This window comes from Vicia villosa, unplaced genomic scaffold, assembly GCF_029867415.1.
Source record: "Vicia villosa cultivar HV-30 ecotype Madison, WI unplaced genomic scaffold, Vvil1.0 ctg.001519F_1_1, whole genome shotgun sequence".
In the NCBI taxonomy this organism is placed as follows: domain Eukaryota; kingdom Viridiplantae; phylum Streptophyta; class Magnoliopsida; order Fabales; family Fabaceae; genus Vicia; species Vicia villosa.
In genome coordinates, this window is record NW_026705649.1 from 140,770 (window position 1) to 164,859 (window position 24,090).

The following is a 24,090-nucleotide window of genomic DNA, read 5'->3' on the forward strand; positions in this document are numbered from 1 at the left end:
CATTAGAGGTTCCATGTTGTTTTATGACAATGAGTTTGGTGCAAATGATGGAGCATTGGAAGAATGTAAGTTTTGTAACAATCTGAAGTATCTAGTTTGCATTAAAGTCATTGATCGTAAGCAAAAAACGTATCGCTGTGAAGTCCTTGTTTTATCTGGCGATAATACCAAGGTTGCATAGAATGGTTGCTTCAATGCATAGTGTTAGTCAAATGACATGACATCATACATACAAAATTAGTTTAGACACAATGCGACACCCATCTGATGGTGAGGCATGGAAGCACTTTGATTGAATACATCTTAAATTCATTGCATAACCCATAAATGTCAGACTTGGATTGTTATTAGATGGTGTTATTCTATGTGTTCAAGCATCAGTAATTGTATATTATTGTTGGTCAATTATTTTTATCCTCTTACAACCTCCCCCCTAAGATGTGCATGACAAAACCTTACAAATTCATGGATTGAGGAGAGATCAATCTTGTGGTTAATTATGTTCCGTAGTCATGTCCAAATCTTGGAGGCAAAAGGACATTGAAGGAAAAGGTGGGAGGAGGATTATGTAGGTGTGTGACAAAGATTACAAATTGAATCAGTTGGCATCTTGCTGTGAATAAGTCTCCACATTAGTGTGGATTGAGAATGAGGTATTGCAATGTTTCAAATATAATTTGTCCGCTATTTCTTAGTTGAAGGATTTGCAACATAGGTGTCGGCATCTTTGAGGGCAAGCATAGTAAAATTTGAATGTTTGAATGTTTCCAAACTAGCATATTTTCCCTTATCTCAATGAAATGGTGATTTTTCTGATACGATTAAGAAGATTAGGCATAATTATTTGAAGATAATGAGGAACATACCAGTCATCAGTCATTATTAGAGATGAAATCTTCCACAATTGCATTCAAGAAGGGTTAAGGGGACACTAATTATATAATTTGGCCAATCATCCAAAAAAAATTAATCCTAGATCCCGATCCAATCAGTCATCTTGAATTACCAATGATCTTATTAAAATGATGCTTAATTTCAATCCTAATTGGGCAAAACATGTGATATTTGATGCAAGTTTGATTCCTTCAAATTATCAAATTCAAACTAACTAAATTCGATGATAATTAGATGTTAGAATTGAATCATTGAATTATAAAATATGCAATTTTAAAAATAAAAAATTAAATTAAATTAATGAAAATTTCATTAGTTAGACTAACCTTTATATTTTTATTTTTAATTATAGAATTAAATTATTGTAAAACATTTGAATGAATTAAAACAATTACAAATCCAACACATAAAAATATTAAATCACATCTAAAAAAAATATTTATACTTTCTTTTTGATGAGTCAAATTATGATATTCGTCACATCATAAAAATGTTATTTGTGAAAGCTTTTGCTAATAAGTCTCGTTGGGTTACGTGTTTGGCGTATACTCTAAAAATTGAATTTTTGATTTCTCATATTTTTAGAGAGGCCAATTTTTGTACGGATATCCTGGCTAATATCGATTTTGCTAGCAAAAGCTTCTCTTGGTTTAATTATGTTCATAAGAATATTTACTCCGATTACTTGCTAGACAAGTCGGGTATCCCTAAGACTAGGATTTGCTCCTAAGAGATTTTGGTTTGTTCCCCTCTTGTGTCTTTTGTAATCTTTCTCTTTTTCCTTTAATATATCTTTGGTTTATCTTAAAAATAAAAAAAAAAAATCATAAATTTGTTACATAAACCAACCAAACTAATTCTGACTTGAAAAGACTATTTATAACTCATACAAAAACAAATATTTTTTTATTATAGAAATAATTTATACACAAGTATTTTGTCATGTTAAACATTTATACTATGAGCTGCCTATTTATTGTGAAGTTTTACATGCAATCATCCCAGTTTGCATAATCAGTCCAAAACATGAAAACGTTAAAATCTTTAGTATTCTCGTCTATTAGTCATATTCCAATTTCAATTTTCCCAGGGCACGTGCATGTTAACTTGTTAAATATGAAAATAAATCACTTTAAATTTAGAATCAGCATAGAATACTCTGATGGAAGCATAATCTGTGTCACAAATTCAGCCGAATTGACTTTTCCAAATGATTCAAGTTATAAAACAAGCTCATGCCAAAGTATGGAGTATGGACCATAATGAATGTTAATCTATTGACCTGGTGACTAGATGATAAGCAATGTGCTTGTGCATTTTGTTAATTATAATATTCATATTTAAAAAATATACTTCCAGGCACTGGCAGTGGCATGTATTAAACAATTCATTCTTTTGACTTTAAAATCTACATATAACAACTTCCATATTTTTCTCTGCAAAGTGCAGAGAGGAATAGGGCGGGTTACATTATAAAAACATTGTTAAGCTGTCCAGTTCAAAACTTGATGGTGAATACTTTCATTTAACTGGGGTACACTATATATAATCAGCGTGCAGAAAATTACATTGGTGTTTGTCTTCAGTATGGAGTGTAAAGAAGTGTACAAGACAAGATCAGAAAGCTCTCATCCATCCACTCCAAACTGTATCAGGAAAAAATATTATGGGGAGGGAAATAATCGGTAAAATACATGAAACACTAGGCAAACTCCCTCCCAGACACCTGAAGCTGTTGAGATATCAAGATGTGAAGCAAAGAATATATCACGGCGCTGTTCTCATGGAATCTTGCCTTCTAAGGGGAATCCCTTCAACATCATCAAACACATCTTCTTCTGAATGCTTATTAAGTTTAATAATAGATGAACCTTGTAAACATGTAAAAGAAGATAATATTAATAATCATGTTTTAAGATGGCAAGACCTTACTACACCCAGAAGTGCATTTCAAGACCGAGAGAGGGAAATGTAAGTCATGTTAAGGATGTCACTAGTGCATACCATCAGTCACCATATCCTTAGTCCTGTGCAGAAGAAAAGTTCCTGAAAGTATTGTCACAAATCCACATATTTCTGTGATAACTTGAGTTGGACTTTGCCGATCCCAGTCCTGATATCAAGTTTAATACACAATCAAAATTCAACTTTCAAATAGCAAAACAAAGGACAGACAAATATTTGATATGTCAAAATATCTAAATTATCGAATCTGCAACTGAAACACGAAAAAAATCAAAATGAAGGTTAAAATCAATTCTTAATGTGTTAATAATATCTGTGACCTATAATCCAAAGTTCAATACATATGTGACTAAACGGTTATACTAGCCTACTTTCTCTGGTACCATGACAAATATGTTGTGGCATGAAAAGAAAAAAAAAACTTGTTTTTGCGGGACGTCCATTGTTACTGACAAAAATGTCCTGGTCTTGTGTAACATCCTAAAACTCAAATATCAATAATAAGAAAGTATAATGATTTTAGAGACTACAGTAGTCATTCTCGAATAGGGTATAAAATAGCATCTTAAAATAGACCCAGAATGTCATGTTTTTATGCATGCCACAAAAACACAAATTGCATTCAAATAAAGATACTCAATTGATATTGTAACACACATTTCATTCAAATAAAGATACTCAATTAATATTGTCACACTACCCTCTTTATGAGGAGATTGATTTTCAAAGTAACTATATAGAGACTTCATTTTAAAAATCTATAAGTTATGAAATACATCTTAAGTGACAACATCATAATAAAAAAAAAAGGCCTTGATTGTTTGCTATTGTAGTTCTAGCCTACCTTTAAACTTTAAACATATTGCAATGATACTAAAACAAAATGACACAAGATACCATCTTAACAAGTATGCAAAAATCTAAACATTATACGACCACAATGTCTCCAACTTTCTAGGAGTGACTAAAGAAACCATTTGGAGCAACAGGGAAACTGTTAGGATATTGGTTTGGGCCTTAGTCCAAACCAAATAAATAGGAGTTGGCTCAATTAGTTAGTTTTTTATTCCCGAAATAATTAGGAGTAGCTCAGTTAGTTAGTTTTTATTCTCCAAATAAATAGGAATTGGCTTAGTTAGTATTCCCCATATAAATAGGAGTGTATGGGGCAGTAGCTAGTAGGATTATTATTTTCTGTTTTCCTTATTAGGGTTTAGGCAGTGAGAGAATTCTTTCTCTGACTGAGGAGCAGTAGCTCTGGAAATTCGTTTTGTTTTCACATTCATTAATAAAATAATTTTCTCTATCTTACCTCTGTTCTATCAGAAACACATGAATAAAATCTTATATCTGAACTTCTCTGTTGCAATAATTTATATTTCGCTTTCTATCTTGCCATTACACTAAAAGCAAGCAGTATGTTAACATGCATAATGCAGTGTACAGAAAGATATTTTATGCTTTAAATAAACCAGATCAACATTCAACAATAGGTTTCAGAAAACACAGGTTATAAATTATGTAGCCGGTCTTGATTATGTGAAAAAAATTAGTGATAAAAACTACAGCAAAGAAACTAAGTATTGGCCAATGATATCAGTCTCATAACAAAACTTACCTTAAACATGATAACACTAGCCACGATGGTTAATGTTGTGAACATAACATAGTAAATAGGAGATACCACTGCCGTATTGAAAGTATCCAGCGCCTGATGAAGAAGAAGAAAATTATACCATAAATTAACTAGCCACCCAAAATAGATGTATCAATGTGTAAAAGTTACTATACAATATTAATTAGTAGCAGGATCAAGCCCAAAACAACATCTAGGATTTGGGAACTGTATATTGAAGTTCCATTCTAATCCTACACATTTAAGTTTTAAGCTATAGAGAAAATGATGAGCTTTTTCACATAGACAAATCAGATACCTAAACCTGCATTTATATGCATTTAAATTATTAAACCATTCATTACACTTGTGTCATCACATCTTCCTATTCATTATCCACCTGCAATCCATTCGAATATAAGGTGTCAACTTCAATGCACTAATTCTCTTTCATAAATAATGGCGTAAAGCATGAAGTGTTTTAAGGAAAAAACATTATCTTTATTATAGCAGAACTGCCACAGTGAACTGCAAAATAACTGCATCACAATGTGAAATGGTTAATGTATTCATTATTCCTCCTCTTTGGATCTCTTTTTTCATGCTTCCATTTTTTTACCAAAAAAACTCATTTTTATGAAATGTTCTTCATCATGTTACTTTATGAATTAGCAATTTCTTTTCATTTCAACAATATTTCCTATGAATCAGAAGTTAGTTTAGTTACCTCACATATTCTCACTCATACGAAGCCACAAATTCTCAAACCAAACAACATTAAATTTCCACAGGCTTTCACCTGTTGGCATGCCACATCGGTGAAACCTTGATACACATTTTAAGGGTATGAAACTCTCCTTGTCTTCCTTGTTGATAAACTGTTGAAGGGTTTCAAACTTGTTGATAAAACCTCTTCCTAACCTTTTATTCAATTCTTCCATCAAGATTTTGTGGCTCTATCATTTGAAAACAAATGCTTTTACATTTCACCACTTTTAACATGTTCTACTATTTATTCACTAAGCAGTGAATATGATATGACAAAGCATTTCTTCATTTTTAAATCATCGCATAAAATTCTCAAACAATTGCAGAAATTTGTTAAAAGATCTTGAGGTCGTATGTCAGTAATGTGCTCAAAGACATAGAGTGATAGGTGGGAGAGGAGACAGAGACTAATGTTCAAGAAAAATATCATGCATAAGCCAGATGAGAAGAATAACAATCACCACTTGAACAATTTAATATTCTTATCAATACAATCAAGGAAATAGTACACATGTTAAGTGTTTCAAAATCAAAAGTTATTCACCAAAATAAAGTGTAAAACACATGATACTTCCACCAATGTCAATGGAATAATAGAGTTAAATAAACCAAATAAGCACTCTATGGAAATATAAGATAATACTTCAAATTAACATAAGCATCAAGAAACAAGAAAACTATCATACCTTATTTAAATAATTCATTTGCGTAAGAATACAAACAGTTACAACTAACGCGAATACCCATGTTTGAGGGTAAATTAGCTGATTCATCCCAGAAAGAGTTAACTTTATGGCAATTCCAAGAGCCTTAACACTCATAACCTATTAAAAGAGAACCCGACAACATAAGTAAATAAAAGGAAAAACAAAAACAGAGAGCTAGGAGAAAACAAGGACTATTCAACAGCAAATAGATTATGAGACATACCGATAGGGAACCTACAAGGGAACAAACACCAACATAAACCATTATGTGTGTCTGGCCATATAGAGGTATGAAGTGGAAGATAAGAATAAAAGTAGCTGTTATAACCAATGCCGCATAAAAGAGAAAAGCTGCAAAAGAAAGATTGGTGATTGGTTAGTAATAGAACTACAACATGATATTATTTCAAGGCTGAAACATGGCTACCTGGATCCATAGCAAGACCCCACACTTCTGGCACTGATTCAATTACCCTTTCTTGAGGAGCATGTAGAACAATTGTTGTAGACCCCACAACACACAAAGCGCAACCAAGAACTCCAAATATATGTAGTCTCTCCCGTAAGATAATATGGGCAAGAGCAGCACTGCAGGACAACATCAAAAATCAGAATTTATCAAGACTAGTGCATAAGTATGAAGCTTAAATTTTATCATGCCTGATAATAATGCTAAGAGCGCCAAGAGGAGTGACCAATATAGCAGGGGCAAATGCATATGCTGCAAAATTGGCAATCTCTCCAACAATCACTGTTGAAATAAACAGTGTTAGAACAAACATTTTAATCCATTTTCAGTATCATCAATTGTAAGCGAATCAGGTCAATAAATTGTATGCAGATATTTTGTTGGTATCCGTGGATTGGAATGTAGAAGTACTCATTGGGAAAACATGTGAAAGCAAAAATAAAGTAAACAGAATCGTGAATGACTCACTTGTTATCATGCCCACCCACCAAAGTGGTTCATACAGGTACGAATAGCCTCCACTTCCTGCAAAAGATAATCACTTTGAGAGTTAGCTACCATTGCACATGATTTGATTGGGTATAAACTAGAAACACAAATTAGGCCAAAAAAATGAAATCTGCCCCCTACCCAGTCTATATATAAACCAGGCTTATCCAATAGAAATGACAAGCATCCAATTCATTTGAACATAGTATAATTATCAGTGGAAAGTAAAAGATGTCTATACTGATGAGTAGCAACGAACGACATGAAAACTATTCAACTTGTAGACAGTTTTTTCACCATATTTTAACATCAACATCAAGATCAGACCACAACAAACTCAATTTTCTTCATGACAATTGAGACAGCGCTAAAATTAGGCAGTTTCTCAACCCAACCCCTATATGCTCAAACATGTCAATAGGAAACCCCCCGCGTTTTAGGCCATGACAAACTCCTTGTTCACCATACTTTAACATCAAATCGAGATCAAGCCACAACAAACTCCATTTTCTCCATGACAATTGAGATAACGCTAAAATTAGGCAGTTTCTCAATCCAAGCCCCATAAGCCAAATCTACCAATAGGAAACCCCCCATGTTTTAGGCCACAACAAACTCCATTTTCAGCATATTAAAACCTAGTCTTCAAGATCAGGCCACAACAAACTCCATTTTCCCCATGACAATCGAGACAACTCTAAAATAATCCCGATCACTCATTACTCCATATCAAAGAGCACAAGAAAACAATTGTAAAGAGCACCAAACCCAGAACTAACTCCTATTCAAAGACAACACCTAATCTCTACCAAACGGACCAAAACTACATCTATCCATGTTCTAAAATAAATACAAACATGTTAATATCTCCGCATTGCAACTCATCCAGTTTCAAACAGTAAAACTTCTCCGTTGAAAAAAAAAAAACTAAAACCTCCAAGAATCCAGATCTTAAGAAAAACTAATAATCCGTTGATCCAAAACTACGAAATTGAAGTCGACAGTATCAAGTAAACATAATTCAGCAACTAATTCCCAGGCTAAAACTAAGAACACAAAACAAGTAAACTTCAAAGCCATAAAAACAAAAACCGCAAATACAACACAACAGCATACAATTCACCGGATCGAATACTGAAAACTGAAATTAAAGTAAGATTTCAAGAGAAAACGAATTATACCTGCCCTAACACCACTGGCACCGGCCTTTTTCAAACCTTTCTTCTTAACAATGAAACTAGCACCGATGAAGAAACTCGACGAAAGCGCAAGCACTAAACCTTTAACATTATCCGATGACATTCCTTCGCGCCAGCTTGAACTCGTAGACAACATCGACGACGCCGACGCCGAAGAAGACGAAGAAGAAGTCGCCATCTCGCGAAATCAAAAACCCTAGCGAGTGGGAGCGAGATGGATCTCGCCACTTGCGAAGAAGAGAGAAACCAATCACCACACGATAAATGATAAATCTAATCTAATCTTAATCTCTGGATACAGACAGCTGTCACAAAGGGTTCACTTTCTCTGGATCGGAAGGGAATGCTGAGGGAATGCAATTTCATTCATATGCGTATATTGTTGCATATGAAAAAGGGAAATACAGAAAATTAAAAAGTAATTTTACAGTGTGAGTGAGACATGAGTGATACACTCCATTGTTTGTTGTGTTGATTCTTGTTAATCACTACTTGATTCGGAATTATTACTCTTTCATTTGCTTAATTTGCTTAATCTCGATACCTTTCCTTTCTCGCTTCTTCTTCCTTTTCTTCTTCGTTAATTTTTCTTAATACGTTTAGTTTAATTTAATTTAATTTTACTCGTTGTACAAATACTACTTAATACACGATACTAGTACTTTATTATTCTTCGTTTTTTTTACTTTTTTATTTATTTATAAATGGAAATTAATAAAGTTTTATTTAATTTTTGTCTTTGTTTTACTACTAGTAGTATCTTTTAAGCTCAATGTCCTAATAGATGACATTTCATTTTTTAATGTTGGAATGTCTTGTTCTTCTAAATTTGATTTTACTAAAAGATATTTTTTATAATTTTTAAAAAATTGATTAAAATAATCTTCATTAGATTGTGCGAGCGATGTTGAATATTATTTTATTTATCAAGATAACTTCATAATTAAGAGGAATACTATTGATCATAATATAATCATATAGAAAATTCTCCATATCACACTTAAGAAAAAATTTATTATGTGATGATTGAATTAGATCTTCTCAGAGTCTATGATGGAATATTTAAAATTTCACCAAGAAATGTCTTAGTCTTTTTTACCTTTCGTCTCAGATTGTCGTTATTATTAATTTGTATTTTTTTTCTTTTAAAATAAATATTAATTGGCTTGATAAGTCTTTTTAAGAGTTAGTCAATTAAACAAAAATATCTTTTATAAAATATTAATTGGCTTGATAAATCAGTTATTGCATCCTTTATTTTGTTAGTGATAACACTTATAATCCTTTTTATTTAACCTCAATTAACCTTCAGTGTTTCATTTGACATTTGTTGATTATAAAATTCATGTATTTGAAGCTTATGTTGGTTAGAATATCAAGGTTAAAGACATTTTTAACTCCTTGTGCAGGTATTTGTTAGAACAAGATTTGTTCTGATCAATATTCTGTGTTTTGATGATAACATTATATATGAATTTTGTATAAGATAATGTGGTACTCTAATCCTTTGCATTTTCCATTTCAGGAAATACATAAAGAGTATGCACAAATCAGCGCTCAGAAGCAACTGACTCTTCAGAAGGTTCTGGATGGCTACATCAGAACATGCTCTGGCAAGACATCAGAAGATGATCAAGCAGAATCAGAACATGAACTGAAAGCATCAGAAGAATGAAAGTCAGAAGAACAAGCTCTAAAGTTCTGATTGGTATCACGTTCAAGCTCTTCAAAGTCAGAAGACAAGAAGATGCTCTGCACCAAGTTGTTGACTCTAATATTCAAACGGTGTTGTCATACCCCAAAATTTGCCCATACTACTTCTCTCCTTCAAATTCAAATCAAGTCACATGGCTCAAAAACATCCCTCCTACACAATGTTCAAGGAACTAGGGTTTTGTCGCTCTGATGGAAAATCATTTTGATATGAGACCAAAGACACTGGTTAGAGGACTCTCTAAGGTTTCTAAAAAGGCTTAGAGCACTCCCATACCTCAAAAAATGAGAGAGATAGGCCTTGTCAAAGTTGGGCTATTTTGGAAGAAAAAACGTGAAAGAATTTGGATATTTTTACAAAGAGGCCCAAGATATTTTGGTTCAAACTTGATCCACAAGTCATCCAAGGACCCAAAATCCAATCCCCACGAATTTCTGATTTTTATATGATTTTATGTGAATTTTTTTTATCATTTAAAAAGGATAATTAATTTATATAAATCATAAAAATCAAATATTGACTTAAAAGCTCCACTCCAATCAAATATAATCATCCAAAATTACATTTATGATTCAAATTTCGTGCACATTTGATATAGAATGAGTGAATCAATTTTTGGACAAAACTAGAAAGATTAGGAGGCATATTTCAATCAATGGTTCATAATTTGCAAATCAAAGATTCACAAAAGATTTGTCCAAAATATGTTACCCTAATGCTATTACTATAAGTACTAAATGATTCAGATACAAAAAAGGGGGTGGTCACGAGGTTTTGCAGTGGGAAGAATCCTAAGCGTTCTTGAAAAATCTCAAAGAAAAAGCAAATTCGTTCTTTGATTTTTAGAGCAATTCAAGCCGTTCTAAAGATTCAAATAGCTCCCCAGGCCTTCTCTGAAGCGAACTCGATCGACCCAAACCTTCAAAGCATCCGAAATCGTCATCTGCACGCCTCACGGTTTGCCAATTCTTCCGAATTCAATTGCTTCCATACATATATCTTAAACGATTTTTGAATCCATATTTGTGATTATATCTGTGATTTCATGCTATCTGGACGTTTAATTTGATTTTGGTTGAGGTATGAAAGCTCTGCCATGGTTAGGGTTCGAGATCGTGATTTTGGGGAACGAGGGTTCTAGATGATTTCAGGCCGAATTGATGAGGTCATTGGGATCGTGAGTCCACGTACATTTGATTCATGGTATTACTTGGTATTATTTGATGTTCTTTCGCAGGTTTGGAGATTTACGTTTACGGCCATGGTACAAAAGCGTTGCCTTAGATGTCTGTGTTTTTAAGAAAGTCCCACGAGGAAGAAGACACTGCCAGCGCGCGGTTTTTCAGATTTTTGAAATATATTCTCGTTTATGTTAGTCTTGTTTCCGTTACTTGACAACATCAGCGCGCAGCTCCATTGGTAAAGCGAAACACGCGTGAAGTAGTAAAACCCAGGTTCGATCCCTGGGTAGATTTCTTATTTTTATCTTTTTAACATATTAGTACCTGAAAGAATCCAGCGCACCCAGCAAGCGAAGGACCATCGTGCGTCCTCACTGTGTAACCGTTGGATCATCTCAGATATTGATCCAATGCCCAGAAAGCGTGATGCACACGATGCGCCTTCGCAGCCTTACCTCACACGATCCCAGCTAAGTTTCCTCTCTTTTATTTCTTTTTTTTTATTTATTTATTTTACTTATTAATTCCATATATACTTTTTCTTTATTTATATTTATTGTATTTTATTTATAATAATTTTATTTCTTAATTATGTATATATATTTATCTTAATTATATATTTATTTAATTAAATATTTATTTCTTGTTCTTATTTAATTACTTAATTACTTTTAAAAATTCGTATTTATTTTGTTATAACTCTAAAAATTCCTAAAAAATACCTGCATGCTCGATTTTATTTTCTCATCCCGATTTAATTAATTAGGTCGCGAGACCAATAATTAATTAAATCATTCGTATTTTCTTATTTAATTCGTACCCTAATCAGGGTTTACGAAGATCATGTCATACACTAAAAATATTTCTTTTCTGTGCCTTTTCAGGATTGTCTTTTCAAACGCCTTCCGACTACGCGCCACGTCAAAAGAACGAAGCTAAGTTCTAATTTCTTCTTATTTAATATTTTTCGCCTATTATTTTGTTTTAATTAGGGTTTGATTGCCCCTGTCAATGAAATCCCTCTACACTCACTTCCTCTTATTTCTCTATTCAATTATCAGATGGTCAGAGTCAATGCTTCAAGCTACCTCCAATTCTCAACCTTCATCAATCGAAGCTAAGTTTCTTTTACCCTTTTTCTGTATTATTATGTCTATTTTTAGGGTTAACCATAGTTGCCTCTGAACAAATAATACACACTCTCTTCTGTTTATTCTTTCCTTTTCAATTTTTAGGGTTTGTTGACCGCCAAGGCTACGAGTATTGGTAACCCTAAACCCTAACCTTAATATTTTATGCTTTATTATTACTTATGTCAAACCCTATTAAGGGATCCGCTGGTTACAATTTCCCTCCCCCGTATTTGTTGATTATATTGTTTAAATTGCGTGGTTAGTAATTTAGGGAGTGCAATCTTGAACTGAATTAGAGCCATTTAATTACAAGATAATATATTTCGAATTGAATCACATGATTGGTACACACACGCACACTTTTGGGTAACCCTATCTGTTGCCTTGTTGCCTGTTGCCTTGTATTTTTTGCAGAATAGTCAGTCCCTCGAATACGAGGATACCTCAGCCATGTTGCCTCGATTAAAGGTCATGGTCCCTAATGATGCTGCCTTCGATACACTAACATGACCTCGACCCTCAGAAGTTGCCTACGGAAAAGGCTGAGGTATCTTCTGGTTGCCTACGGAAAAGGCTATTCTGATCCTTCCTCTTAGACTACCTGCCTCTTTATGGCATGGGTCAGTCTTTGAGCGAATGATAATTCGATGACCCTTCTACCTCCAAACGAAAGGCTTCCTGCCCTCTTATGGCAAGGATTGACCCTTTCATTCTGAAAGGCTAAAAAGAGACCTATCATCTGAGTTTAAGGTAATTGCCCCTAATTGCCTTGCCATGCTCTATTTTCTATATTCTTTCTCAAAATTCTTCAAAAACTGGCTACGCTCATTTTACGAGCTAAAGTCCATTTTTTCCTCTTTCATCTACATTTTCTGAAAACGAGCAAGCAAAGCAATTAAGAGCCCATGGAAAACCATGGATGCAAAGGGTGCCTTACACCTTCCCTTTGCATAAATTACCCCCCGAACTTAGATTTCTTTAAAAGGTTTTTTCTGTTTCTTTTACCCTTTCTGAATTTGTTTGGATAAAATAAAAGTCGGTGGCGACTCATGCTTAACCGCGACATTTCGATCGGTAAAAAGTCAGTTCACCGTATTACAGAACTGGCGACTCTGCTGGGGATGAATTTCGATAAAAGAGGGGTTACCTTAAAAGTTTAGGAATCATTTAAATGTTTTCTATTGTTTGCTTTGCTTGTTTTATTTTTCAGGGTTGTCTTGGGAAAAGTGAAGGACGAATCCTATTCCCAGATTCAAGAACACTTAAGTTTAGGAGCGGCATAGTCATGGAGACCCCCCTTGTGCATGCTTGGGGTTGGTCAAAATGAAGTTCGCACTTGAGTTAGGCCTCCATTGGTTATTGTGTACCTCTTTTGCATGAGAGAGGTTTACGCATGTATCTTTGGGTGTGTCGGAGCTCAGGGACCTTTAGTCACCTTTAACCCATCTTAAACTTTTAGGAACGTAGTGGGGGGGCTATTCTTGGTGCATGCCAAGTTATGGTCGCTACCCGATACTACAGCTCAGATAGGTTTCTTCCTAAAGTATCATTGCGTGGTATGCATGTACCATGTTCGAGGGTGCTTTAGAGGGGGCTGACAATTCTGGGTCACTTGGTAGAACCCGTTGCTGAAATCTCTTTATCCATAGAAATACCCTTGGGAAGGACACCTGATCAGACTCCATGCAAGCCTTAAGCCAAAAACTGTGTGACTTGTGTGACTTGCGTGACTTGTGTGACTTGTTTGTGTTTACTACTAACCCTCATTTCCTCGCAGGTTTTGTTGAAAGGACTTGTTTGTCCTTACCATCTCGCATTAAGTCTAACAAACTGCATTCGCATAACATCATGACATCATGACATCATAAGCATAACATAATTAACTAACCCTTTCAAGGATCTTAGGAATTTAGGGCGCACAATTTCAGGTGCTATTATCAAGGACTGAATTCCTATCTAGGGGCAAGAGGATTTATTTTCCTCTAGCCATACACTTTCAAATTCAGAAGTATCCCGAATCAGAGGCTATGACCCACTGGATATGGTGAGCTTGATTCCCATAGAAGAACATCCAAGAATCAGAGATTCGACCAAACCATTTTCAATGTTGCTAACTAGATTCCTAAAGATCCTTGAAAGACATTGCATTTGCATTCATAAACATCGCATAACAGGTTTCTTACAATAGGTCTCTCATCCTTCCTCGCTGTTTATTTCAGTATCATGAATCTCGAACAATCAGTTAAGGATCTCCAAGCTCAAAACACTGAGTTCCAAGCCTTGATTCTGAATTTGTCCAAGGGGCAAGAAGAGCTGAAAGCCATGCTGACTAAAAAGAAGAAGAAGGGTAAGAAGACTCAGGTGAAAAAGCTTAGACCGATCTTGCAACTCAGGGATGCTGAAACCTCTGAAGACAGTGATGAGGATGAGCAAGGTGATGATGCTAGTATCAAAACCGAGGCAAAAAGTAACCATGATACTGCCAAGCCTTCTGAAGAAGATGAAGACTATCACCATGAGGATGAACATCCTGATGACAAATACAAGCTGCTTGAAGAACGTATGAAAGCCGTAGAAATTCAGAAGATACCTGGACTGGATTTTGAAGAATTGGGACTCGTTCCTGGAGTCATTATTCCTCCGAAATTCAAGACTCCTGCCTTTGCTAAATATGATGGGATTTCATGTCCCAAGTTGCACTTGAGATCGTATGTAAGGAAGATTCAACCTCATACTGCTGATAAGAAACTCTGGATCCATTTCTTTCAAGAGAGCTTGTCTGGAACTCAACTCGAATGGTACTATCAACTGGAAAGTACCAACATCCATACTTGGGAAGATTTGGTTGTTGCTTTCTATAAACAATATCAATACAATTCTGATCTTGCGCCAAATCGCATGCAACTACAAAGCATGTCCATGGGACCCGAGGAAAGTTTCAAGGAGTATGCTCAGAAATGGAGAGATCTAGCTGGAAGAGTCAAACCCTCCTTAGCTGACAGAGAATTGGTCGATATGTTTATGAGTACACTGACTGGACCTTTCTATAATCATTTACTGGGAAGTTCATCATCTGGATTCACTGAACTCATACTGATTGGGGAACGTGTCGAGAATGGCATTCGAAGTGGTAAGATTCAAGTGGCTACATCCTCAGGTACTACAAAAAAGCATTTCAATGGGAGGTCGGATTCAAATGCTGTGTATGGGCAGAAAAGGATGAACCATGATCAATCTATTGGGGCAGTTCTGAGCTCCACACCGGCGCCTCAACAAGGTCGTCAAGACAAACAAGTTACACCCAGACGTCAATTCACAAAGATCAACACGTCGCTAGCTCAGGCTTTACAACATCTGCTAAAGGAAAATTTGATCACCCTGAGGGATCCTCCTAAGAATCCTAACACCTCTGCTCCTAGTTATAAGCCCAATGCGAGGTGCGCATATCATTCTAATAGTCCTGGGCATGACACAGAGAATTGTTGGCCGTTGAAGAACAAGATCCAAGATATGATCGACGCTGGTGAAATTGAGTTCGACCCTCCTGCAACTCCTAATGTGATCACTGCTCCCATGCCTAATCACAACAAGATTGCTAATACTATGGATGGCTAGAAGGATGAACTTTTTAGATCATTAGATTTACTTTTGTTTGCAATTTCTATTCTGTTTGTTTAAACATTCGACTTATGATAGACATTATCTGTTTTAATAATTATCATCAGTGCATTGCATATGTTTGTCTTGAATACATTATTTCGTTACCACTCATTTCAAATCACGTATTTACTTTGCATATGTTTTGTGTTTATTCAACTCCTGCTAAGCTGTAAGCCTTTTGAGGGAGGATGACGAAAACGATACCGCAACCTCATACAATATGCTTTTGAACGGACTATGTTGACGATGTACAGACATTGTTTCAATTCCTAAACAGTGGAGATATAAGGATGTTAATCCCTCGTCAACCCCTTTGAGCCTAAGAAGTAGAAGTTTCTTTCTTGTACTAATTAAAACCCATGATCATAACCTGGGGCAGGGTAGTTCTCAGTTAATTTGGCCATGCATCCTATTTCAAGAGAATCATTCAGTACACCTTTTTTCAATCACAAGCGTTCATCCGCACACATCAAAGAAGTGTTGGAGATGCCAATCAAAAGACAATGATGGTTCATTAATCATCAAACAAGGCAGTCAATAACCTTTCAAAAAGAAAAAGAATGATGACAAAACGTATATACAAAGAAAAGCCTACTAAATCAACATCAAAAAGATGACTTAGGCAAAAATCAAGGCATCCCGCTGACTGTAAGCTCAAAATAGACAGTTCAGGCAAAAGTTAGGGATATCAAAAGAAAAAAAGAAGTCAATAAATTCTTGAACAACTCAAAGTTGTGACTACCAAAAGGAAGAAGTGACTGCCATCTCAAAAGTTCTCTCTACTTGCGAATCATCAACATTATCAAAATCTCTTGGAACCTGAATACATAAGGTGAATTAACTGAGATTAGGATCGAAGAACATCACGAAGAGGGGTGGGTACAAATAAACTTTGAGCCTTTATCCTTTGTTTCTTAAACTGTGAACCAAGCCACGTTACAACCTTTGAAAGTCCTAATTGAAACATGGTTAGTTCGAAAGCATATTGTCACCAGAAAGGTATCCTGACTCCTTAAGGTTTACCAAAAATGCTGAGTTGATATTTCGTTTTTTACAAATATCACGTTGTTACAAATATCATGTTTTTACAAATGTCATGTTTTTACATCTCCTGTTTTAAAAAAACTCAAGACCAACGTATGCATTGCATCTTATGAATACATTATTAAACATATTCTGCTACATAATTTCAAATGTCAGCAACAGAAAGAATTTGCACAGGGTACAACTAATGACTGAAAGTTATCCCGAAAGACACTATTATTCCAAGAAGCCATGTCTCTGACGTATACAAGGGGCATGACATGTTTTGCCCAATCAATCTAGGGCAATCAAGTCAAAATTCCAAGAATATCTCATGGACGCCCGAACAATCAGGGGCATGCATCCAAGTATATCTAAAGCTACTCCCCAATCAACGTAAGACATTGTCATGAGCCTATGATTACTGGGGGCATATCGCCCATGGTGAACATCTCACAAAGTCCTCGCGAGGCGAATCTTTCCAAAGTTCCTGCTAACTGGGGCAAATCTATGCAAGTCCAGTTCAACATCTTGATCAATACTCAATGGCGTGTCCTGAATCGAGTAGTAAGTTACTATGATACTGGGGGCAACTTTCAAGACATCCACATCTCCCCACAGAGCCAGGCTCATAAGATCATATCCCCACAAAGTAATCATTAAGAAGATATCTTCAAAAGTTCTCGTCCCGACACAGATATGGATCCCCAACAGAGTTTACATCTTCAACACTGTCGTTTCTCCAACATTTTGCTCTTCGCCAACATGGTTTATTATGGTCTTTATTCCCAATCAGGGTACATCAAGTTACTGATCATCCCCAAGCAAGAATCATAAATCCCCGGCTGTACTTCTTCAAGACAAAATCAAACGACAAAATCACAATGATACAGAAATTTATTTTCTCAAAGATACTCCAAATAGCATAAATCATTTTCATACATCATGTGTCATAGTAAATTCATACATAACATACATACGCCTCATCGCCTATGCATAACACTTTCATTCATAAACATTACAATACATGCATCACAACATTGCATAAAACTAATGTTCCTTTTTCAGCCTACTTTTACAATCAAATAAACATTGTCTTCTAGATATAGTACAAAGATAATCAAATCAAAGATTTAATTCTGACGCTCATTCAAGATGGAGATTTAGTTCTGATACTTAATTTTGGATATCTTCCAAAGATAGCTCAGAGATAATCAACACATATATCTAAATTCTGATACTTAGTTCCGGATATTCTCCAGAGATAGTTCAGAAATGATCAAAACAAAGATTTAGTTCTGACACTTAATTTTGGATATCTTCCAGAGATAGTTCAGAAATGATCAAGACGAAGATTTAATTTTGACACTTAATTTTGGGTATTCTCCAAAGATAGTTCAGAGATAATCAAGATAGAGATTTAATTTTGACACTTAATTTTGGGTATTCTCCAAAGATAGTTCAGAGATAATCAAGATAGAGATTTAATTTTGACACTTAATTTTGGGTATTCTCCAAAGATAGTTCAGAGATAATCAAGACAGAGATTTAATTCTGATACTTAACAGTTAAGAGATAATCAAGATAGTTATTTAATTCTGACACTTAATTTTGGGTATCCTCCAAAGATAGTTCAGAGATAATCAAGATAGATTTAATTTTGACACTTAATTTTGGGTATTCTCCAAAGATAGTTCAGAGATAATCAAGACAGAGATTTAATTCTGATACTTAACAGTTAAGAGATAATCAAGATAGTTATTTAATTCTGACACTTAATTTTGGGTATCCTCCAAAGATAGTTCAGAGATAATCAAGATAGATTTAATTTTGACACTTAATTTTGGGTATTCTCCAAAGATAGTTCAGAGATAATCAAGATAGAGATTTAATTGTGACAATTATTTTGAAGATAGTTCAGAAATAACCAAGACGACGATTTAGTTCTGATACTTAGTTTCGAGCATCCTCCATGAATAGTTCAAAAGACTTAGGTCTAATTCCGTCACTACGAACTGTGCTGCCACGATCAATCTCCAATAAACTTTCTCTCAAGGCTTCGATGGCATCTTTAAGCCCATCTCCGACAAAAGTCCCTACTTCAGCTAGGGCAAATTTCTTGGTATTCTAGTGTTCAATCATCTTCCACCTTCAGATACCGACTGACACACAAACCACTCTACATCTTCAGGTTTAAGATAATTAAACAGGGGCAGCTGTCATACCCCAAAATTTGCCCATACTACTTCTCTCCTTCAAATTCAAATCAAGTCACATGGCTCAAAAACATCCCTCCTACACAATGTTCAAGGAACTAGGGTTTTGTCGCTCTGATGGAAAATCATTTTGATATGAGACCAAAGACACTGGTTAGAGGACTCTCTAAGGTTTCTAAAAAGGCTTAGAGCACTCCCATACCTCAAAAAATGAGAGAGATAGGCCTTGTCAAAGTTGGGCTATTTTGGAAGAAAAAACGTGAAAGAATTTGGATATTTTTACAAAAAGGCCCAAGATATTTTGGTTCAAACTTGATCCACAAGTCATCCAAGGACCCAAAATCCAATCCCCACGAATTTCTGATTTTTATATGATTTTATGTGAATTTTTTTTATCATTTAAAAAGGATAATTAATTTATATAAATCATAAAAATCAAATATTGACTTAAAAGCTCCACTCCAATCAAATATAATCATCCAAAATTACATTTATGATTCAAATTTCGTGCACATTTGATATAGAATGAGTGAATCAATTTTTGGACAAAACTAGAAAGATTAGGAGGCATATTTCAATCAATGGTTCATAATTTGCAAATCAAAGATTCACAAAAGATTTGTCCAAAATATGTTACCCTAATGCTATTACTATAAGTACTAAATGATTCAGATACAAAAAAGGGGGTGGTCACGAGGTTTTGCAGTGGGAAGAATCCTAAGCGTTCTTGAAAAATCTCAAAGAAAAAGCAAATTCGTTCTTGGATTTTTAGAGCAATTCAAGCCGTTCTAAAGATTCAAATAGCTCCCCAGGCCTTCTCTGAAGCGAACTCGATCGACCCAAACCTTCAAAGCATCCGAAATCGTCATCTGCACGCCTCACAGTTTGCCAATTTTTCCGAATTCAATTGCTTCCATACATATATCTTAAACGATTTTTGAATCCATATTTGTGATTATATCTGTGATTTCATGCTATCTGGACGTTTAATTTGATTTTGGTTGAGGTATGAAAGCTCTGCCATGGTTAGGGTTCGAGATCGTGATTTTGGGGAACGAGGGTTCTAGATGATTTCAGGCCGAATTGATGAGGTCATTGGGATCGTGAGTCCACGTACATTTGATTCATGGTATTACTTGGTATTATTTGATGTTCTTTCGCAGGTTTGGAGATTTACGTTTACGGCCATGGTACAAAAGCGTTGCCTTAGATGTCTGTGTTTTTAAGAAAGTCCCACGAGGAAGAAGACACTGCCAGCGCGCGGTTTTTCAGATTTTTGAAATATATTCTCGTTTATCTTAGTCTTGTTTCCGTTACTTGACAACATCAGCGCGCAGCTCCATTGGTAAAGCGAAACACGCGTGAAGTAGTAAAACCCAGGTTCGATCCCTGGGTAGATTTCTTATTTTTATCTTTTTAACATATTAGTACCTGAAAGAATCCAGCGCACCCAGCAAGCGAAGGACCATCGTGCGTCCTCACTGTGTAACCGTTGGATCATCTCAGATATTGATCCAATGCCTAGAAAGCGTGATGCACACGATGCGCCTTCGCAGCCTTACCTCACACGATCCCAGCTAAGTTTCCTCTCTTTGATTTCTTTTTTTTTTTATTTATTTATTTTACTTATTAATTCCATATATACTTTTTCTTTATTTATATTTATTGTATTTTATTTATAATAATTTTATTTCTTAATTATGTATATATATATTTATCTTAATTATATATTTATTTAATTAAATATTTATTTCTTGTTCTTATTTAATTACTTAATTACTTTTAAAAATTCGTATTTATTTTGTTATAACTCTAAAAATTCCTAAAAAATACCTGCATGCTCGATTTTATTTTCTCATCCCGATTTAATTAATTAGGTCGCGAGACCAATAATTAATTAAATCATTCGTATTTTCTTATTTAATTCGTACCCTAATCAGGGTTTACGAAGATCATGTCATACACTAAAAATATTTCTTTTCTGTGCCTTTTCAGGATTGTCTTTTCAAACGCCTTCCGACTACGCGCCACGTCAAAAGAACGAAGCTAAGTTCTAATTTCTTCTTATTTAATATTTTTCGCCTATTATTTTGTTTTAATTAGGGTTTGATTGCCCCTGTCAATGAAATCCCTCTACACTCACTTCCTCTTATTTCTCTATTCAATTATCAGATGGTCAGAGTCAATGCTTCAAGCTACCTCCAATTCTCAACCTTCATCAATCGAAGCTAAGTTTCTTTTACCCTTTTTCTGTATTATTATGTCTATTTTTAGGGTTAACCATAGTTGCCTCTGAACAAATAATACACTCACTCTCTTCTGTTTATTCTTTCCTTTTCAATTTTCAGGGTTTGTTGACCGCCAAGGCTACGAGTATTGGTAACCCTAAACCCTAACCTTAATATTTTATGCTTTATTATTACTTATGTCAAACCCTATTAAGGGATCCGCTGGTTACAATTTCCCTCCCCCGTATTTGTTGATTATATTGTTTAAATTGCGTGGTTAGTAATTTAGGGAGTGCAATCTTGAACTGAATTAGAGCCATTTAATTACAAGATAATATATTTCGAATTGAATCACATGATTGGTACACACACGCACACTTTTGGGTAACCCTCTCTGTTGCCTTGTTGCCTGTTGCCTTGTATTTTTTGCAGAATAGTCAGTCCCTCGAATACGAGGATACCTCAGCCATGTTGCCTCGATTAAAGGTCATGGTCCCTAATGATGCTGCCTTCGATACACTAACATGACCTCGACCCTCGGAAGTTGCCTACGGAAAAGGCTGAGGTATCCTCTGGTTGCCTACGGAAAAGGCTATTCTGATCCTTCCTCTTAGACTACCTGCCTCTTTATGGCATGGGTCAATCTTTGAGCGAATGATAATTCGATGACCCTTCTACCTCCAAACGAAAGGCTTCCTGCCCTCTTATGGCAAGGATTGACCCTTTCATTCTGAAAGGCTAAAAAGAGACCTATCATCTGAGTTTAAGGTAATTGCCCCTAATTGCCTTGCCATGCTCTATTTTCTATATTCTTTCTCAAAATTCTTCAAAAACTGGCTACGCTCATTTTACGAGCTAAAGTCCATTTTTTCCTCTTTCATCTACATTTTCTGAAAACGAGCAAGCAAAGCAATTAAGATCCCATGGAAAACCATGGATGCAAAGGGTGCCTTACACCTTCCCTTTGCATAAATTACCCCCCGAACTTAGATTTCTTTAAAAGGTTTTTTCTGTTTCTTTTAGCCTTCCTGAATTTGTTTGGATAAAATAAAAGTCGGTGGCGACTCATGCTTAACCGCGACATTTCGATCGGTAAAAAGTCAGTTCACTGTATTACAGTTGTTATCTACAAAATCTGAGTCTAGAAGAAAGTACGAGATGAAAGACTAAAACGTCTAATCTCTGACTAAAAAAAGGAACGTTAGAAGCTACAAAAGGCAAAGTCAGTAAAAGCAAGAAAAGCAAGGCTCGAGGTAGTTGACAAAAGTGTGAAACATTAAATGCAAAGTTGTACTATTCACGCAAAGCATTAAATGCTCCCAAAGGTCATTTCCTCTCAACGCCTATAAATAGAAGTTCTGATCAGAAGCAAAGTAGAACACTTGTGCATAATACTGAAACGCTGTCAAAATAAAATCTCACGAACTTCATCTTCAACCTCACAAACTCTTGTAATATTTAGTGAGTGTTAAGCTTAGACCTTAAGAGAAATATCATTGTTGTGATTACAGCTTTATTAGAAGCAATCTTACTTTTGTAAACATTATTTTACATTGTTTGTAAAAGGTTCCTAGAGTGATCAAGTTGTGATTTGTAGACTCTATAAGACTTAGAAGGTTTCTAAGTGGATAACCATTGTAATCAGTTGGATTAGTGGATTAAATCCTTAGTTGAGGTAAATCACTCTAAGGGGGTGGACTGGAGTAGTTTCGTTAACAACGAACCAGGATAAAAATAATTGTGTTAATTGTTTTTATCTTACAAGTTATTGAAGTCACACTTATTCAACCCCCCCCCCCCTTTTCTAAGTGTTTTTCTATCCTTCAGTATTATGTCCACCATGTAAGCATTTCCAAAATATTATTTATAACTCATCCTAGTTTGTTGTATATTTTATTAAAAATATGTGTTTATTGTGGATCGTTTTAAGAACAAATTGACAAGGTGAAATGGTAAGGTGTATTATTCTTGTTCAAAGTTGTATTATGAGTCTTCCAAATCATGTTATGCAATTTGTACTTGATAAAAGTACAACAATGGGATAAAGGTATAGGTTTCTCACTTGATGGTTGTGAGAGGCCATGTATGTTTTCCCATCAGATATGTGTTGGTCTGTAATCTTGGAGGGTTAGGGTGTTTATAGAGACTCATGGACTTACATGATAATGAATCTCATAACTTCATCATAAAAAAACATGGGGTTGGAGAAAGCTCTTCATCCTAGATAATGGGAGATGATTTTCCCAAATGTCCAAATGAACTAAGTCAAAAATATCAATATACTTGTAAGTACTATGAGGACATGACAACATTTTTACTAGATTTAGAAGCAAACAATAAAGGGTATATCAAATTGCATAATTTGGGAAAAAGGAAAGGTTTTGTTTATTTCGATTAACTTGTCATGTGAAGGATGACCAAGTCTTAGGAGTGAAATTTTACAATTATTGTCAAGTGTGAGAGCATATAACTAACAGCATTGACACAAGGATTATGCTTCAAAATAAAAAAAATGATAAATGCATCAGTGTAACAAGAGGGTGTGTGTGGAACTGCAACTTGTGGATGGTTGAGAATGTAAACTCCACCTCTTAATTCAGATGCACCAATCATCTTAGTGGAGTAGGAGTTCTGTATTAAACAAGTGGAATTATAAAAAATGAATTGGCATTCAAAACTGTAATTTAGTTTAAGGACAAATATAAGATTGAAAAAAAATTGAGGCAAATATAAAACATTTGGAAGTTTCACTATTTTGGGATAAATTCTTTTCAAACAAGTGAAACTTTTTTGAGAAAAAACAAACATGATCGGTGGTACCAGTGTTAA

The 24,090-nt window shown here is 34.9% G+C and overlaps 1 protein-coding gene across 1 annotated transcript; it reads right to left on the reverse strand.

The window, feature by feature from the left end:
* Positions 1 to 2,391: 2,391 nt before the first annotated feature.
* Positions 2,392 to 8,697, reverse strand: LOC131635633 (probable magnesium transporter NIPA4). The gene is made up of 9 exons (XM_058906267.1): positions 8,089 to 8,697; positions 6,887 to 6,943; positions 6,610 to 6,700; positions 6,377 to 6,537; positions 6,173 to 6,300; positions 5,929 to 6,066; positions 4,478 to 4,570; positions 2,899 to 3,007; positions 2,392 to 2,765 (listed from the first exon to the last, which is right to left on the reverse strand). The coding sequence occupies exons 1-9, from the start codon at positions 8,282 to 8,284 to the stop codon at positions 2,662 to 2,664; spliced, it is 1,077 nt and encodes a 358-aa protein (XP_058762250.1). The 5' UTR covers positions 8,285 to 8,697; the 3' UTR covers positions 2,392 to 2,661.
* Between the last annotated feature and the right edge of the window lie 15,393 nt (positions 8,698 to 24,090).

Excerpts from the sequence above, each read along its gene's own strand:
- LOC131635633 (XM_058906267.1), bottom strand. The coding sequence starts at position 8,284 with ATGGCGACTTCTTCTTCGTCTTCTTCGGCGTCGGCGTCGTCGATGTTG. Across the intron at positions 6,701-6,886 it reads GTGGGTGGGCATGATAACAA|TGATTGTTGGAGAGATTGCC; the intron begins GTGAGTCATTCA and ends TTATTTCAACAG. Across the intron at positions 6,301-6,376 it reads GGGTCTTGCTATGGATCCAG|CTTTTCTCTTTTATGCGGCA; the intron begins GTAGCCATGTTT and ends TTTCTTTTGCAG.